At 43.9% G+C, this 19573-nt stretch overlaps 1 protein-coding gene across 1 annotated transcript; it reads right to left on the bottom strand.

The window, feature by feature from the left end:
- Positions 1-957: 957 nt before the first annotated feature.
- Positions 958-11326, bottom strand: GNMT (glycine N-methyltransferase). Its single transcript, XM_048482327.1, has 6 exons — positions 10970-11326; positions 10374-10501; positions 5919-6032; positions 4576-4718; positions 2557-2678; positions 958-1426 (listed from the first exon to the last, which is right to left on the bottom strand). The coding sequence occupies exons 1-6, from the start codon at positions 11173-11175 to the stop codon at positions 1255-1257; spliced, it is 885 nt and encodes a 294-aa protein (XP_048338284.1). The 5' UTR covers positions 11176-11326; the 3' UTR covers positions 958-1254.
- Positions 11327-19573: the final 8247 nt, after the last annotated feature.

Below are 19573 nucleotides of genomic sequence, written 5' to 3'. Positions count from 1 at the left end.
TGTGGAAGTCCTTTCTTGTCCTTTCTAATCTCAGGACAAGCTAGAATTAGGTCTCCAGCCTAGGCAGTTTGTAGAAAAAGCACACCTCAGCTGGAGGTAGGATGGCTAGATCACAACTCAGCAAACTTGCACTACCTCAAGATGTTCTAGCTTCTGCCCTTCCTGCGCTGGTTCCTTCTTCCAGCCATCTCTTGGTGTGTGTGTGGGGAGGGGGACATCATTTAGCCCAATAGGAACTAAAGAAGTTAGGGGGAAAAAGGAGCTACTGGCATTCAAATATGTGTCTAGAGCAGTAAGTAGACATTAAAATTATCTCTACGTCTTCTCATTTTCTTGTAGAAATCACACCTGAGGTTGAGGTGCTTCTCCCAACTTTCTGTGTCAGAGTGGCTTTAAAAGCTGCCTTATACTGAGCTAGATTATTTACCCATATAATTTAGTGGCTGTCTACTCTGGCAGTAGTTCTCCAGGCTCTCAAACAGGAAGCTCTTTCTCATAACTTACTATAGGATATCCTTTACCTGACAATACTAGGGCTGAAGTCTGTGATTTTCTGCTTTCAAATGCTCTGTCATGTTTAGGATTTTAGCTTTTAGCTATTGGGATAATTTGAAAGAAACAGATTTCTGTGTTTATGGAGCACTGGGGGAAAAAACCAAACTGAATGTGCTTCAGGTGGAGGAATATATGCACCATACTAATACCACCAACCGCTAACAGAAGACTCTGGGAACCAACACATTCTCATAAACAAGCCACCACTGAAGTGAATGGGAGCTACAGAAGAAATTCCCAACTAGGCAGAAGCCTCCTACTCACAGATTTCAAACAGCCCATACAATTCCTGTCTCCACATCTTCTGTTCCCAACCCACCAAGAAAACTACCCACCCACTTTTAGCACCACTGATGCACATCATCCATGCAAGCTAAGGAGGAGGAAAAATAAGGCAGCAAGGACAGAAAAATACAGTTTAACCAGTAATAAAACTTGGCATACAATTCAGATGCAGATCATCCCCATCTCTTTCTCTCAGAGGTCACCAATTAAGAAACAGCTCCTCCAGTCCCTAAAGCAGATTTACTATATTGGCCCCTTTGGGGAAGGGAGATGGAGGAGGAAAGATCCTTCCAGTTTCCCGTCTTCTGATTCAGGCACATTCTATACATATTCATTATCATTTAAACATGGTTGGAGTAGCAAATGGCCATTCCAGCTGTGGACAAGAGGCCCCAGAATTCTCTAGAACAATTCTCATCCAGTTTTCTTCACCACATGAATAAAGTAGCATGGCGTGTATTCCTGGCCTGGCTTGTAAGGTTTGAAGTCCCCCAGGACGCTGTGTTCACACTGGCCTTGTAGTGCATTTTTCAGAAGTTCTGTGAAGGGTCCCAAGCAGTGAGGGTAGTATGAAAGACGGAACTGACTGGGGAAGAGAACATTAATAGAGTCAGAGAGCTACCTTACCCTCAAAACAAATCCAAGACTTGACCAGCCACTGAATAGGTAAGTTTACTCCAGGACTTCCCTTTCATACCAGATATCAGATTGTACATGTTCTGTTTACTAAACATATATGCTAAAACCACAAATATTGGGGAGAGATCCTTTGCCAGGTGGAACAATACAGAATGCTAGAAAATGAAAGCAAAACAGTTGCTAGCTAGATCTACTTGTAATGAATAAACATCTCCCTTGAGAGACAGATCTTGGCTTCTCCCAGCCCAACATCTTGATGTAGCAGAGACAGAACTGAGGTCAGAAAACCAGTATGTGCACCAATGGATCCCCTATTTTACATGTTTATTTCCACTTCAGGAGTTCCCTTCCAGGGCAAATCATAACTTGGAGTACAAATTCAAACTCCCAGCAAGAGGACTGTTCACTAATCAGATCCCAAGTAAAGATTTCTTGTGCCCAACACTAACAGAGCTGTGTGTAAACAAGTATGCCAATGGGCACAAGACAAGGTACAAGTGGTGTTAAGACTGGAAACACACTTGTGGCCTCCCAATACAACTGGGAACATCAGAGGCAGAGATTGAAAGATGGGATCTCCATACGGCAATTCTCCTTCCGGTCCAGTGTAAATTGCCATCTCTCTCCCAGGAAATGTAACCTAATATTTTATTGCCAGTGTAAAACATGATAAGCCTTTGTCATAGTCTAATGAATCTGTCTGCAACAGTACCACTAATGGATTTATTTTACCAAAAGATCTGGTAGCTTTCTTAGTCACATCTTTCATTGTCAGACCTTCTTGTCATGGTTTTACAACAAAATTTAGCATCTAGATACCGCAGTATGTTTAGAATAGCCATATTTTCGGTTTAGAATACAATCCCCAATTATTCCCTCTTTGTATCAATGGATGGAAGGGGAATCTTGCAAACTGGAGGATATTCTTTCCACAAAATACGTTATGTGTATACCACTGCCTTCTCTCTATAGCCTCTGGTCCTGGGCACCTGCTGATTTGGTTGGGCTGGATAGGCCCACACATCTGTCATGGGATCAATGACTGTAGACACAAGATGGGTTTTGAACAAAACCTACCTAAATTCTGGGCTTCCATCATTCCCTTCGGGAGGCACCTGCACTGTATAGTCCAGTGTCACCATACTCGGTTTATTGTTGACGAGGAGTACAGATGTGGTGATGTTCTTAGTTAAGTCACTCTGCAAGAGAGAAGAATTTCCACCTTTGGTTTCCTTCTCCCTCTGATACTTGGCCAGCCCTCGCTTATTCAGAGCCTCATCTCTGGACCTGTCATGCAACTGTAATACTTCTACAACCATCACTCTTCTCCCTGTGCTTCCATTTTCTCTGTGAATAAAATAATTTGTTCCCTGATTTGGACTTTCTGTACGCCTCGTTTTTATTCTTGGAACAGAATTTTATTCTTGGAACAGTGTTGCCCTGTTTCATCAAGACTACTATCCTGCCCCTCCTTTGGAGAAAAAAAACCCTGCTGCTTCCATCAAGGGTCAAACTATGTTTGGGAGCCCTGCGCATAACCTTATCGCTGTTGTGGAAGAGATGGAATAACATTTTCCCTGAACCCCCTCCTCCCACTGCTTTTCCCAGCTCAATATGGTAAGTGCAAAAGGCAGGAGGTGGAATGTTCAGTAATGAAGGTTTTGTAGCACAGCAATTGGTGCCAGGATTGCCCAGTTACTGGCCATAGGGCCAGCATCCCAGTTACCTCCATGTTTACTGCCCATGTTTACTCCATGTTTACTGCCATGTTTACTTCCCTAATTGGGAAGGTGATTCTGGTGATCAATATTCAAACACCACGATGGGCAACAGTGTTTCCAAAGCACCCAGGTGGGAGAGGCACTGGCAATACAGACTGGTGTTGAAGTGCAATCCAAGCATAAAAAAAAAAAATTCTCCCCATCTCTGTGTTATTTCGCCAATTTTTAAACATCCCTCCCCATCTCCATGTTATTTCCCCAGTCTTCAAGTCTTATCAGGGGACAGGGAAAGGAGATGCATATTATGAAGAAGAAAAGTAGGGTTTTATACCCAACTTTCCTCTAACGCACTGGTGTCAAACTCGCGGCCCTCCAGATGTTATAGACTACAGTTCCCATCATCCCCTGCTGGCATGGCTAATTGCTCGTGCTAGCAGGGGATGATGGGAACTGTAGTCCATAACATCTGGAGGGCCGTGAGTTTGACACCTGTGCCTAACGTAAAGGGTCTCAAAGTAGCTTACACATTTCCTCCCCCACCCCCCACAATGGACACCTTGTGAGAGAGTTCTGAAAGAAATGTGAGTGGCCTAAAGTCATCCAGTGAGGAAGCTCCCTTGTCCAGCTTGCCTCTTCTATAGTTCTATGAGTGGCCAACAATGTTGACACAGCAGCACAGCAGGAATTATCAGCTATTAAAGGAACCTTGAACTGAGACCAGCCTCCTTCCATCCTTCATTACTTTCTGTGCTTCCCCTTAAAATGTTCTAACTAAGAACCCAGATGCCTAAATCAGAGGCAGGTAGTTCTGTATGCATCTGTGGACAGAGTAAGAGTACAAGTGGATACAAACATTCAGATAGAGCACATAGTACAGTCCTCTTAGCCAGAAGAGAGGTGCCTTACTGAAATACTAGATGTAAGAGTTCTCTCAGGCATATCCTACAGAAGACACTGCAGCATATCCAGCCGGAAACCTGATGTTTCTTCACCTGTTTTGTTTAGGAGTGGCATACATTAAAAATGCAGTTCCCCCACTTACTTTCAGATACTGTACAGTCTATGAGTACTTTACATGTGCCCGCTCTGAATAGCCAAAGGAGAACAAAATTTTGTTCTACACTGGGGGAGTTACTGCAAACCCTGAGTAAGTCTCTTTTTAGGAATCTACCTGGCACAATTGTATCCTGCCCTTCAAGAGTGGCATACGCAGTTTTCCCATCTCCATTTTATTCACACAACAATCCTATGAGGTAAGTTACGCTGAAAGACAATGACCAGCCCAAGTTCATCTGGCAACTTCAAAGCTGAGTGGGTATTTAAACCTGGTTTTCCTAGATCTTGCCCTGACACTCACACGACACTGGTTCTCTACCTTGTAGTAGATGTTCTTCCCTGGTGGTGCACAGCCTGTTTCCAGAATGTAGTCATAGTTACGGTGATCAATTACAAGGATGCCGCCAGGACGCACCATACTGGCAATATTCTTAAGAGCCTGTTTATGAACGCTTTGGTCACCTAGGAGAAGACACAGCACTGAGCTAAATTCCTTCTTAGTTCCTTCAGATTTACCCGTCCACCACAAGCCTGCAGGACCTGTAACTCCCCACTTGTGTATTCTGTGCCCCATCAAATAAATTCTGCATTTTCACAGCCTCGGACAGTGAGTCAAAATAGACCCTAATCATCTAGAAACAATTTGTGGATCATCCCTCTAGCAAAGAGAAAGAGAGAGAGATGCCATAGATCATGTGACTCAGGCCACTTAATTGACACCATACTGTAGGTCACAGCATAACATAGGTGGGAATGAAAGCAGGCCTCAAAGGCCAACAGAAGACTCTACAACATTACACAGCTCCAAATCTAAGACATGCATCTCATTTTGAGTGGGATTTGAGAGGAACAATGAGGGGAGTTGGACTATCAGAAAACAACAGTTGCAGTGCATGTTTTTAATTCCTTTTTAAAATGTGTATGCCATTTCTGTACTCTTAAGAAGGAGTCTGCCTGTTGAATACATTCTGAGTTGAGCTTCTATTGCCCTTCCTGTAACAAATATTTAAGTCTAGGTATGGCCAAAGGAACTAGTCTTTGGTTTGTAGCCAATAGCCGTTATTGGCCCAAGGGACCCAGGACCAGCCTAGGAACTGTATTATACACATGCGTTTTTTGCGGGGGTGGGGGGTGTTCCTCTATTTTTGTTGTTGTCTGTCTCAGTTATATTTCTGAACCTTTTTTGTAACTGCTTTGAATCCCCAGTGGGGTGAAAAGTAGGCAAGAAATATCCAAATAAATAAACCTACATTTGTTTGCTTGCATTATTCTGTAACAAAGTATCTCTTACATTACAATTACCATGCCAGATTAGCTATGTATCATCTGCTTGAATTTAGGATACATGGATTCCCTGACCAACTTGATGTGAACTTTAGAGTCCTTGAAAATGGAGTTGGTATCTTTTTTCTTTAATGATAATGAAATCACCCAGCCATTCTCTCCCACTGGATTTTTTTTCTGACTGAAGCTACTGAAAGACTCCCAAAGTAGCCTGAACAAAGGCTCTGCTGAGAAGAAACACAGGCGTCTAGTGGCCTACACCTATAGCACAAGGCCGTCAGTGCAAACTTAAGCAGAGCTACACCTTACTAAGCCAGTTTACTTCAGTGGACTTAGATTGGCACAACTCTCCTCAGGATCATCCTGTGTGATACTCACCCTTGAAGTCTGGGAGATGTGCAAAGGAATTTCCAAGGCAGATAACAGCATCAAAACCATCACCAGGCTTCGGCAGATCCTGTGCCAGGGTGAGCCAGTTTGCCTCTTCAATGACTGCAAAGCAAAAGAAGATATCATATTCAGGCTGCGGAAGTCACCTTGACCTCCTCACATTTCCAGTGGCATCAAGAGGAGGAAGCGCCTGAATCCCTGTGCAGACTGAAGACAGCTAAATGTTCCATGAAAGATGACACCACATTGGGAAGGGGGAAAACATTCAATGGAAACTTTTCCTGAGGGAAAACATAACTTGCTAAACAGAGAGCATGATCTCTGAGTACTTTCCCCCTATTCCCCAAAAGCCAGTATCCTGCTGCTCATGCTATAACCGCAGTTTGTGAGTTCTGGGGGGCAGAACTTGGAATGTTTCTTGCGGTAATTCAAAGAGAGTAAAATGTTTTTCTTTTTACTTTTCATTAAACAGCGCATTATGTAGCAACACAGAATTTCGTAACATAACCATGATCTTTTAAAGGTTAACAATTAACTTTTCCCATTTTCACAGCTTTCAGCCCTAAAGTTCATTTCTTTCCTCTTGCTGGTGGCCCAGGAAGTCTCCAGCTGAATATCCCATACATTCGCTTCGAAGATGAGAGTCCCAAGAGAAGTCCCCACTAGACAAACACAGCCCTGGATCAATAAATTTTAAAATGTATAATTCAGAACAAAAGTCTCCTTCCCTTACTAGTTTCCAAAAACAGGTTACAGTTACCTTAAGAGCCTATAATTAAATTTCAACCTCCCAGCCAGGCAACCTTGCTTCCCTCTTCTGCTTTCACACATTCCGCACCCTTCGGCCTGTAGAGACTCCACCCCTTCCTAGTTCATTCTATTCCTAGCTTGGGGTTACAATACATTCTTGTAGAGGGAATGCATAGGAATGGCCATCAGGCACGCTGACCAAGAAAAGAAACTCTGCTTTCAGCAATTATGTGGCGATGATGACTTCCATCATGCTTTGCTTAGGAAATTCTGTCTGATCACTGCTGGGGACAACAGCTTGCATCATATGCAGTGCAAGCAGGGCCCCACAGCCTTCCTGATGCAGCCTTCTGTAATTCCCAAAAGGGCATTTCCATGAGTCAGTGGATACCCTGTTAGTCAGAATGGAAAAGCTGCAGTGAGAGAGGGGATCCAGCAAAAATTATCCTCTCTCCTTTGTAGGATTGCCAACCTCCAGGTGTGGTCTGGCAATCTCTAGCCATTACAATTGATCTCCAGGCAATAGACATAAATTCCCCAGAAGAAAACGGCTTCTTTGGAGGGTGGACTCTATGGCATTGTACCATATTTACAAAATCTTTCCTCTCCAAACCCCACTCTCCCCAGGCTCCAACCCCAAATCTCTAGGTATTTCCCAGCCCAGAGCTGGTAACCCTACTCCTTTGACAAGACGAAGCACTTGGAGCAAATGAAAGCAGAGATTAGGCTCCGAGCCATTGTTCAGGATGGCATGGATCTAGACCTGTCCTAGCAATGCTGAACCTGGATGCTGAAACATGAAAACTTGTACTTGAGCGTATAAGATAATGTTGATCTGACAACTCTACCAATAGGTGCTCCAACTTCTTTAGGCTAGGATTTTATGTGGCATATACAATTTTATAATTAATTGACTGGCTCTGCCCTGCTTTCTAGAAAAGTGCTTCCTCTTCAGAAGTCATAAACTATTGGCCTGTTTCCCTCATAAACTGGACCTTAGACAATTACAGTCTCTTCCTAGTTCTTCCTAATGCATTCACTCTGCTAGCCTGTTTTACAATAGATTCTGAGAACTTCCAAGTCTCCTCCCGAGAAAGGATTATCAGTCTATGCATTCTAGAAACCCAAACCCTATCTCCAATATTACCTGATTTAACCAACTTGCTCCCAAAATAGACTGAGGCCCATACTGTCTCCTGAGAAAGGTTCCTTCCTTCTAGAGACACAAATGCAATCTGATAGAAATTGAAATGGTAAAACTTTCTATCAGTCCCCCATTCCAGAGGTGGGATGGCCCATTCCCATCTGGTTTCCTCAGCCATCCATGGGCCTTGAGAGGCTGTTATCTGCTCTTCATACAAAACAAACAGGCAAACAATAACTGACAGGAAGGAATAGAACATCAGCCTATCTGGCACTCCAGTGCTCTGTTTCACATTCTCCCGCAGACTCTTTTCAACTGTGATGCTTCAGCAAATTTCATTACCTAGCTCTCATTTTCATATGCAAGCGTAAGTGAGAAGTTCAAGGCTAGTTCTTCAGAAACTAGTCTTTCTATGGATTCTAAAGCAGCTTCCCCCAGCCATACAACCTCACATTGCAGGCATGCCCAGTCTTGAATGCAGTTTACAAAATGACATTACACAACATGGATCCAGTAGCAGAGTTCGCAGAAGCACATGGCACGGCAGATCTCTGCCCGCCCCAAACACCCTGCTCTTTGTCCCAAAACTCCTCTTACAGGGGGAGGTTCCACTAAAGCCTTTATAGGACTTTTATGACTAATAGATGAAACAACAGAAAAAAGACAAACATTCCAGTTCAAAGCTCCCTGTCAGTGTCAGAAAATTATGGAACTATGAAAACCACTAACTGCGTTGTTTATCATCTGTAATTCACACGTAGTAGGTTTCAGACTGCGGGGACAATGCTATTGTCTGGAGAATTCTCTATTATCTGTCGGATTTTTTATCTCAACCTTTTTCCAAAGAGCTCAAGCCGGCATATATCCTTCCGCCTTCCCCCATCTTATCCTCACATCAACCCTGTGAGGGAGCCTAAGATGAGAGAATATGGTTGGCCCAAAGTCACTCAATGAGAGTTGTGGTCATGTGCGCATTTGAACCGAGATTTTCCTAGTCTGACAAGCTAACCACCACATTACACTGGCTCACAAAGAGAGCAGAGTACACTAAGAACACCAGTGCTCAGGAGGATGGGCTTAACTGTACGGTATCGCTCACTGCCTTGCCTAGTGGATACAAGATGCAGAACAATAAATTGTACAGACTAAAAATTGTACAGACTAAAACCTATAAAAATGTGCACAATTTGCATAATGTATTCACACTGTGACTTCCTTGGTTCTATTTTTAAACCTTTTTCAATGAGCAAACACAGCCTTAATCACCAAGACAGCAGCCTGAAGCAAGTCTTGAGCGTAAACATCCCTGTGAATAAACTGCTCCACAGTGATTATTGGTTAACTTCCCCCAAGTCCTTATGTATCTATTCCTTTCTGTTAATTGCTTTTACGGGCCACTGATTCACTAGGCTCAGTGTAGTCTACCCTGACATGCAGTGGCTCTCCAGGGTCTTGGGCAGGGAAGGACCTCTCCTGGTCCTGAACTCTCTGACAAGTGATACCAGAGAATGAAACTGAGAACACCACCATTGAGCCCCAGCCCCTCTCAGCCACAAAGTCACTCTCATAACCTCATAGGCACAAACAGAAATTCTAGCAGTCTTCATTTCATTGCTCAGGTTTCAAAAAGCTGAGATGTTCTGCAACACAGCTCAACATCAGAGGTTCTCATGTCATAAGTACACACCAGGAAGTCAAGAATGGGGACAGCCCCATCTTGGGGCTGCTGAAGAGTGTTTTCCCCATTGTCTTTGCAGGTCAATATTCTAACCAAGAAACCTTCCCCTCTCAACTCCATACCAATTTCAGAGCGTAGATACTGATATGTGTCAACAGGCAGTTCATTACGCCAGCAGCATTCCCTCCAACACTTAAATAGCTTGGGTCATATTTCACCACACACTTCCCTGTGCATAAACTTTCCCGTAAACTCATTTAAACACAACTCAGCAGAGATGCTCAAACCCTGTTGTTGTGAGCATTCAAAATCAGATGCCTTAGCTGCTCATTGCAAGGGTAATCAGAGCCTACTGCAGTCCATCATAGCCTATGGCCAGAATTATAAACTGAGGGACCAACAAGCTTGTGTACATAGCAGGGAGGTCAGAGACAGTTAACCCTCCATGCCACAGAAGAGCTTTTCTATTCGGAGGTTAGCTAACCTGCTTTGGAGAAAGAAGTATTTGATAAAGAATACTAAATAACTGAACTGATTGCTTTGTCCAGTGACAACTGCAACCACTGAAGGCAGGACTGAGACTTGTTTACTTTTTGTGGCTATTTTGATTCTGGTGTGTTAAATAACAGATTTTTTTTAAAAAGTAAATTATAAAGGTGATCTTTTCTTCTATGCATGAGTTACATCATTTTAAAATTAAACTCTGATTTATATCACACTTCCTGCATAAATCCTAAAGAAGTGCTTTGATAGAGTTTTAGGCAAGATGCTAGTATCTCAAATTTTTATTGGATAAAATGCAGACTTGTAAACAGGCCACTATGGATTCACCATTCAGCTGATGGTCTTAACCAAACAAAGGCTCCCGTACCCCACTTGTCGAAAGATTCCTCTTTCCGACGATTCCACCGCTCCTTCAGAGCGTATTTGAGCATCTTGTCACTGGCGTCCACGCTGGTAACAGAGAATCCTTCCTCAACCAGCATAATGGAGTCCACACTATGGAAGAGAAAGAAAGATGTTCACGTAGTCATGGCCAATTCATAACAGGTCTCTATTTTGCTATCCAGCAAAGACGAGACATGGGCAGACAGAACAGTCAGAAAGAGAAAGAAGGGAGCTGGGAGCTGGGAGGGTGGAGGAGCAGAGAAAGCTGTTTCTGGCTTTTCTCCATCCCATCCAAGACGGAACAGGAGTCCCTGCCCTTCTCCTTCCATTCTCCCAAGACTTTGGTGCAGCCAAAGGGTGGGTAAAAGAGTCGGTTTCCATCCCTCTTTCAATGCCAACTAGAGAGGCTGGAGCAGGAACTGGACGCGCATTAGCAGTTTTTGCATGTGGAGATCCGGAAGTGTTTATGGTCCCGAAGTACAAGGGAGCCGGCCGACCCCTCTCGCCACGTTGGAGAGCTGCCTGGGAAACGCGCCCCGGGTCTCGGCAGGGCAGGTGCTCGCCTGCCTGCTGACTCACCCGGTCCCGCAGGCCACGTCGAGCACCGTCTGGCAGCGCTGGCTCCGCAGCAGCGCCACCAGCCAGCTCTTGTACTCGGCGGTGCGGCTCCGCGTGTCGCCGATGTAAAGTTGCCAGACGCGCGCCGCTTTGCCGTCCGCGTACTGGTCCGGCAGCCCCTCCGCCGCCACGCCCAGCGAGCGGGTCCGGTAGATGCTGTCCACCATGCTGGCGGCGGCCGCGGCGGCAACGACGACCACACGCGACCGACTGAGCGAGCGAGCGAGCGAGCGAGCGAGCGCGTCCCCCCCCCCCTCTCCCCCTGCTGCTGCGGCCAGCAGCTGTTCTTCGCGGGGAGCCCTAAAATTATGACCAACAACCAGCCCAGCGGCAGAGCGAGGACTGAGTTTGGTCTGCCGAGGGTCCTCCCCCTGTGTCCAAACGACCAATGAGGAGCGCGTTCGGGGACACACCCTCCGCCCTGGTCCCGCCCCCTGATAAGCTCTGCCCAGCTGGGTCATCAACAGCCTCTGATTTCCAACCCTGGGGGGGCTTCATAAAACCATTAAAATTGTGCGTGCAGCGTGACGCACCCAGTTTTCAAAGCAGCTATTATACACACCGCTAATTATTGGGCCTGACGCCTCCAGGGGCCAAAGGACTTAATATATATTATAATAATCTTTACCCCGGGTCTCTGAGGAGTGGCGCTGCACCCGACCGTGGGGAGAAGAAGGGAGTTGTGGCAGAAGGAAACGTTAAACAATCCGGGAGCTCCTGATACGAATTGCCGCACCCCGTTTCCAAAGTTTGAGGAAGCTGATAAGCAGAGCCTGGAGGCAGCTCTCTGGACCTTTCTTCAGGCTGGGTCAAGTTAAAGCTCTGACTGTCCCGTCCCCCCCCCCCCGTCCCCCCACTCTTGGAAGCACATTTCATCTATAAAATAAGATTTCTCACTGCGTCTTTCATTCCTTTTGGGGCGGGAGTGGGTAATGACACGTTGAGGATCCGCTCCACTCACCTCCATGAAGTCAGTGCTTGTCTTAAGTCAAGAAATCTGGTAATTTTTAAGGCGCAGCAAGACCTCTTGTTGGGGGTTTTGCTGCCACATTCCAAGGGTCAAAAACAAGAATCATTGTGTTTCAGCAGCTTTGGCGGGGTGTGGTATTCAAGATGCATGTCCATGGTCCATGAGGCTTCCAGATTCTATTGACTGGAGTAACTCATTCACTGATTTAATCTTGCAAACAGACCTTTTGCCTTTGGCCTGCTTTTAGGTGGACACTCTGCTACACACACACACACACACACACACACATATGAGAGTTGGCATTTGCCAGTACATATTGCAGGAAAATATAAAATCCATATTTTCAATAGAACGGGGTATGAAGGGCAGAGCAACACATATATCACAGTGCCTTTCAATTAGTTACCTTCCATGGCTCTGGCTAGAGCTCAGTGGGTGTTTTCCTCCAGCAACTGTGCATCTGCCTGGGAAAGCAATGCAGTGAAATGAGGTAGCAAATGACATTTAGAAGGTTCAGCACAACAGCCACTTTTTATCCCAGCCATCCATAATGATGCTCTAGGTGTATTTGAGTTGGCACAGCCTTGGTGCAGCTTCAAGGACAATGAATCAACATGTATTCAGTTGCAACACGCTTTCCTGGAAAGTACTTTAAGGGTGCATATTAAAAAAAACATATCAGTTACCCCTCAACTTGCTTTGGTCCCATAATACTAGAATGTGAATGTGCCGTATCCTGCCTACAAAGATTATAGCTGTCCAATTCCTCTGAGCTTTGCCTACTGGACCCTGTGTCATGCAGAGGCGTAGCTACCATGGGGACATCCGGGGACAAGTGCCCCGGGCGCCACCTTGTGGTGGGCGCAAAAATTGCAGGTTCGTTAGTGGCTTTTTCTATTTTTCAGGGTTTTTCCCATTTCTGGCCTGCAGGGGGCGCAGTTTTTAGGCTAGCAGCACCAAACTTTCAGACTATTGCCAGGTGACTCTCCTGATGATACCAGCCAAGTTTGGTGCAGTTTGGTTCAGGGGGTCCAATGCTATGGACCCACAAAATGGGTGACCCCATACTCCATTATTTCCAATGGGAGCTAATAGTAAACGGCGCTACCATTTTGAGGGTCCATAACTTTGGATCCCCTGAATCAAACTTCACTAAACCTAGGTGGTATCATAAGGATAGTCTCCTGCTGATAGCACCCAGGTTTGGTGCAGTTTGGTTCAGGGGGTCCAAAGTTATGGACCCCCAAAAGGGGTGCTCCATCCTCCATTGTTTCCAATGGGAGCTAATGGTAGATGGGGCTACCCTTTTGAGGGTCCATAACTTTGGGCTTCCTGAACCAAACTTCACTAAACCTGGGTGGTTTAATCAGGAGAGTCTTCTGAAGATAGCCTAAAAGTTTGGTACTGTTAGCTTAAACATTGCTCCCCTGACAGGCACCCTCACATTTTCCCCAGGTTCTCTCTTTAAATCCACCTCCTTTGGAGTGGATTTAAAGGGAGAATCTGGGCTCCCTAGATTAAAAAAAACATTAAAAGTATTGTTGAAGGCTTTCAAAAACCAGATTCAACTGGTAGTTGTGAGTTTTACAGGCTGTGTAGCCGTGGTCTGATAGATCTTGTTCCTAACATTTCGCCTGCATCTGTGGCTGGCATCTTCAGAAGTGTATCACAGAGAGAAGTCTGTTATAAGAGAAGGCTGGACACAGTGTACAATAGACTTCTCTCTGTGATACACCTCTGAAAATACCAGCCACAGATGCAGGTGAAACATTAGGAACAAGATACACCAGACCACGGCCACACAGCCCAGAAAACCCACAATAACCAACATTGAAAATGATGCTGTTTGGGGTGGGGAATCTACCCTGAAACAGCATCACTTTCAATGTTGTTTAAACTAGGGAGCCCAGAGTATCCCCTTAAGGTGGATTTAAAAGGAGAATCTGGGCTCTGTAGTTTAAACAACATTAAAAGTGATGCTGTTTCAGGGTGGATTCCCCCTCCTTAAAAAAAATAGCATCACTTTCAATGTTGTTTAAACTAGGGAGCCCTGGGTGTGTTCAGATTTGTGTGTTGGGCCATGTTCTATAATGCAATGGTGACTTTGAGATGACCTGGTGCAAAAAATGTTGTTTGGTCGTGGTGGGGGAGGGAGGCTGCCCAAATGGGGGGGGGGGCGCAAAACTCAGATTTTGCCCCGGGCTCCATTTACCCTAGCTACACCCCTGGTGTCATGTCCTCTTCTTATGCTGAAGAGGTCAACCTTTGTGCTTTTGGCATCCCTGTTTTAGTTTAATATTTGAATGAAGCAGAGTTAAATTGCATCAAGGACCAGAGGCAGCACAAGATGGGGAAAGAGAAACCAAATAACCAACCGGTTGGAAAAATCAAAGGTTTATTTAACAGAAGGAAAAGTACTGAAACAAACTGTGAAATCTAAATAACCATGAATCACCATCAGGGCTTGGAAGGAGACTATAGTAGTAGAGTAGGTTATAAGGCAGTAGGTGGTTTCCCCCTTACATTTAACTAGATGTTGGATCACTGGTGTAGCTTCTTGTTCCATCTGCCAAATAATACATGTATTTATCTGCTGGCCTGTGCTTTGTCTGATTGGCAACTTAATCTAGTCTCAAGGCTTCCATAAATTACTTGTGATCTTGATTCTGAATTTGGTTACAATTCCTCCAGCAACACTTTCTGTAGGAGAACTAGCCCACCTCAGATTCTCAATACATTTCAATTAAACTAGCGCTATCCAAAACACCCCCTCTCCATATAACCAACTCACCAAAATAACAGTCCCACTAGGATGCAACTGTTTGTTTAGAATACAGCCTAGTAGATAGTACAGAGTTCATTGCTCTGGTCTTTTGAACTTGAAACAAACAGTTTTGAATGACACACTTTCACCTTCTATTCCTTACCACAGAGTTGCCAGTACACTTTTAAATGTTTGTCCTGACATGTGGTTAAGCTTGAAAATTGTCAGAGGTGCTTAAAATTTCTCAAAGTCTCTTGTAAGCATTATTGTACTGCCTTCAAAAACAGCATAAAACTCCACATCTTTTTGTGCAATCCACTATTTAGTGCAAAAGAGTAGCAATGTCAGAACTGTAAAAGGATTTCAGTAAAACTGTAAAAAGCAACAGTTTATTCTGGTATAAGGTTTCATAAGTCAGAGCTCACTTCTGTGTGCATCCAATTCATGAAAACTGGTGTGGAAAACTGTCTTTAAAATGCCTCTGACTGTCTATATTCCTGTGACCCAAAGTGTACTATATCTATACTGTATTTTAATCATGGCTAATTGGTTGACCCCTTTCTGCCCAAATCTCCTAAAATGTTTGCAAAACATACGTGAAATGTGTTCAATCCCTCCTTTTGTTCACACTCACCCCAGACAAATGATTCCTGGCTGCCATTTTCTGTTTTTCCCTGGTTTTTTTTCCCAGTGTGAGGACAAATCAGTACTTCATGCTTCTCAGCCTCATGGTGCGGTTCCCTGAGTCTTCTGTAGCCAGTGCTCTGAAGATTAAACCTCCCAAAACATAATGAATGCTCTGAAATGCTCCAAAAACAGGACAAGGAGCTTCTGCAGGCAAAGAGCAATCTCACAAAATAGCATCTTAACAGTACACAAATGAACCCTTTTTTAAAAAAGTTGCAGCAAAAAAAATTCCCTAGATAAGGGGATTCATTTAAAACATTTTGGAGATGGAAATAAAACATTTTTTGGATAAAACTGTGCAGAATTCCCCCTCAAATGTTTTTTTTCAGTCCTGAAAATATGTTATTATTCTGTGCAGAAATGGCCATTATATGAAAGTATGTAATACATTCTAGCTGCTCAAAGAAGAAAGTTTTTAAATATTTCCCACCAGAATCTTAGAGGGAAGGGAAAGCTGCCATTTTGGGTGGGATCATAATAGACTTTTGTATTTAAAAGTAATCATTCAAATGACACCGTTATTTTCATTCAAGGTAGTACTGAAACACAGTTACCACTGGGTGGCCCATAAAGACCAACAAAGAGTTGGTCAATAAAGAGTTCAGTCTTTCCAAATAGAAGGTACCCTGGAAAATTTAGTTCATCAGCATGAATTATATCAGAACCATCACCAAAAGACAACAATCTTCTTGAGTTTACACACTGCACAGTTAAGTGCATGTGTGTTTGGTATGCATACTATAGTGTGGGCATTCCAGTGGTTAGTGATATATGGGCGTCTAATGTTTTTCCAAGTGTATTTTTATATCCTATCAAAACTCAATTTCAGTATCCTGGATATCAGGGCTTTGTTCAAACTAGGCTAAGAGATGATTGTTGTGGGTTTTATGGGCTGTGTGGTTGTGGTCTGGTAGTTTTTGCTCCTATAATTTTGCCTGCATCTATGGGTGACATCTTCAGAGGCAAATCCTGGTAACGTGTTTCTCTCCCTGGCAAGAGCCTGTCTAAGCATTTTATACCAGTTGTTAAAACCCTCGGTTCCTTTACAACAGGAGTGAAACTGGCAGATGAGAGGTCTGCCTCTTTCTTCTCCAGAGCAAGCCTAGAGTTGCTTAATGGGCCTTATTCCTTCAGATATATGTCTTGTACACTGACATCTTCCCAGCCAGCCACAGAAACAAAACAGATAAATTTTGCCCAGGACAGCCTTTCCACTACACCTTAGCAGCATTTGTTAAATGAAAAAATAATGCTGTTAAATGAAAAAATAAAGAATGTGTGAAGCAAACAGTCTGCTCAAAACAGCCATACACTGATTTGGACACAAAGCAAACAGCTCTTAAGGGAAAAAACACTATTATAGACAGAAGCCAGCCTGTGCCATCTCAAATGATGGGCAATCTTACCCAACAAAGGTCTTCTCATTTAGTACGGCAGAGAATTGCACTTTAGGCAGCAGCACGCATCCACATGAAAGTCAGACTTTCCCCCTTTTCTAAGCAGAGTTGTGAGCAAACACCGAGGTACAGTGTTTCCTAACAGAAGGCTTCTGCCCACAGGCTGTGCTTACTGAAGCATGTAAAAATGCCTCCAAGGATATAGTTTGAGGATTAAATGATGCATGCCATTCTTGGTGTGCTTACTTTATATACCCAAATGCTGGCTTACCTGCAGGACTTGGTAGCACCTGATTAGCTTTGTTTCTGGATCAATGAATGATCTCTTTCCATGTTTTTTGCAATTTTTGCCCTCAATTATAACTGCCTGACTTTGGGTCTGCAGTAGCAGATTATGGAGACTTTTAATAGTATGGTTTGTTTTGTGGATTTCTGGCTGTGTTTTGTTGTCTTTCCTGCCTGGCTGCCAGTTTTATAATGGTCCTTACCCACATATCCTCCTCAGTATTGTTAAGGTGAACATTTTCACAATGCTGGAATTTTCCACAATAGATTTCAGAACTGACCACATCTGAAGTGACATGTTACATGATGCTTCAGCTACAGCAACTTGGAAATGATGCAAAGGGCAGGAAAAGATGTTGCGATGATCAAAAGTTTCAGTTCAAAGGTGTGCTGAGGCTGGCAGGAAAGGATGTACTGAACCAAACTGTACTGACCCTAAAAGACTTGGACTTCCATTTTTAGGACTGGCAAGGAATGGTCTCCCTTGGGGACCATTCCTGCCTTGAAGCAAAATCAGACAGACCACTGAAACTCCCAGATGCCCATGAGTCACCTGCAGGCACCTTTGTTCACCTTTCTTGTCAACTGTTGTAGCAAATGTGTTTACGTACTGTCCAGTCAGTGTAGGTTTTCAAGACAAGAGACTTACAGAGGTGGTTTGCCATTGCCTGCCTCCACACCACAACCTCGGTACTCCTTGGAGGTCTCCCATTTAAATACTTACCAGGGCCAACCCTGTTTGGTTTCCTAGATTTGTTGAGATGGGACCAGCTTGGACAAATGGCAGCTTATAAAACTGTTCCATGGTGAGTAGAAGACAGAATGTATGGAGCAGCAAAGCAGAAGGTGTGATGGTCGCCTTTTCTCTAGGTATTTCTCAACTTTTTGAGTCAATCCAAGCACTTTCCCCTTCAGAAAGAATAGAGAGGAACTGCCAAATCATTTAAACAGAGGAAAACAAGGCAAAAATTGCTTAGTCAAATGCAAGAGGACATGAGGAAGTTAATATGTATCAGAAGGGAGGTGAACTCAAAGCTCCAAAATAAATTCACAAGGTTGCTATATATGCAAACCTTCATTTCGTAAGGAACTGGCACTCAGCAGCTACAAAAGAGCCTTTCTTCCAAAATATATGTTGTTCTCCTTTCAGATACCCGCCTCAGGTTACATTCTACACTTATCTGTTTCTTTCTGTTGAATCAACATGTAGTACATGCATGTACATGTGCAACTAGTAAGACTGATGATATGAAACTAGTCGGAGTTATTTTTGATTAACAGAAAGGCCAGCCATTGGCTGAGTGAGAGCTTTGGGACACCCCCCCCCCCAAAAGTAACTTCATTTATGTTAAAGCCAAATTTGTTCCTTCACTTCCAGTTTAGTTAGATGGCCAGCTATCTTGCCAGGACTCAAAAAAGGCCCTGCAAAAGACAAACTCCATCTAAAGACCCAAGTCCAACATGGAAGCAGCAATTGTCATTGGAGCATAAGCAAGATCTCCCAGCTATTTTTAGTGGGAGACAGTTGATAGTGCCTTAAACCAGTTACAACAGGTTTATTCATAGAAGCATCACACCCTATTACTGCAAAGGTCTGAAATCTGTAGGAATGCTCCTGCAGAAAGATACTCAAGTCTTTGGAAAGTGTTGCAAGTCCAGGAAGAAATGTGCAGATCAACCAGCCCCAGCCTGTTTTGCCACACGAATTCAGAAGCATGCTGTATGCTTGCTGGATCACCTAAATTCAGAAGCAGGCAAATCTAATACATTTCACCCAGCCCAGAGAATTTGTTGCTCTAGGCTACATAGGTTCACAAGATTTATGTTGCAATTTCCCCTTGGGCCAGTCATTCTCAACCTTCCTAATGCTGCGACCCTTTAATACAGTTCCTAATGTTGTGGTGACCCCCCTAACATTTATCCATTTTACAGATGTAGAACACTGATGCAGAGAGTCTTAGGCGACCCCTGTGAAAGGGTTGTTCGACCCCCAAAGGGGTCCTGACCCACAGGTTGAGAACCACTGTTCTAGAAGACTAGGTGGCAAATTTTGATATGGATGTGTCTTATATGTCTTAATCTATCATTGGCTTAAGTCTATTAGCTTTACTATGCCAACAAGTATATCGTAACTTAGTTACAGCGAGTCCAAAGACACCAAATCTTCATAAATTATAGGCACAGAATCAGTGTAGCTTTTGCCCAATAGGAAACTCCCTGTGTGTTTCAAAAAGCATGTAGACCAGTGTTTAGACATGAATAGCTGTTCTCTTTAAGATACACTTTTGTCCTGTTTAAGTGACACTATCTTTATCTAAGGTGCGCCACACTTCTCCAAAGGCTACCAATGCTCATTTGAGAAACAGAAAGTTCAACAAAAAGCAGAACAAGCCCCAGACAGCCCACAAGAAGTACAAAGTCTCTCTGAAAATACTTCTCAGCTGTTTGTTTTGAAGCTGGAG

Source organism: Sphaerodactylus townsendi, linkage group LG01, assembly GCF_021028975.2.
Source record: "Sphaerodactylus townsendi isolate TG3544 linkage group LG01, MPM_Stown_v2.3, whole genome shotgun sequence".
NCBI classification, from domain to species: Eukaryota; Metazoa; Chordata; class Lepidosauria; order Squamata; family Sphaerodactylidae; genus Sphaerodactylus; species Sphaerodactylus townsendi.
This window is presented reverse-complemented; position numbering and strand designations above follow the sequence as displayed.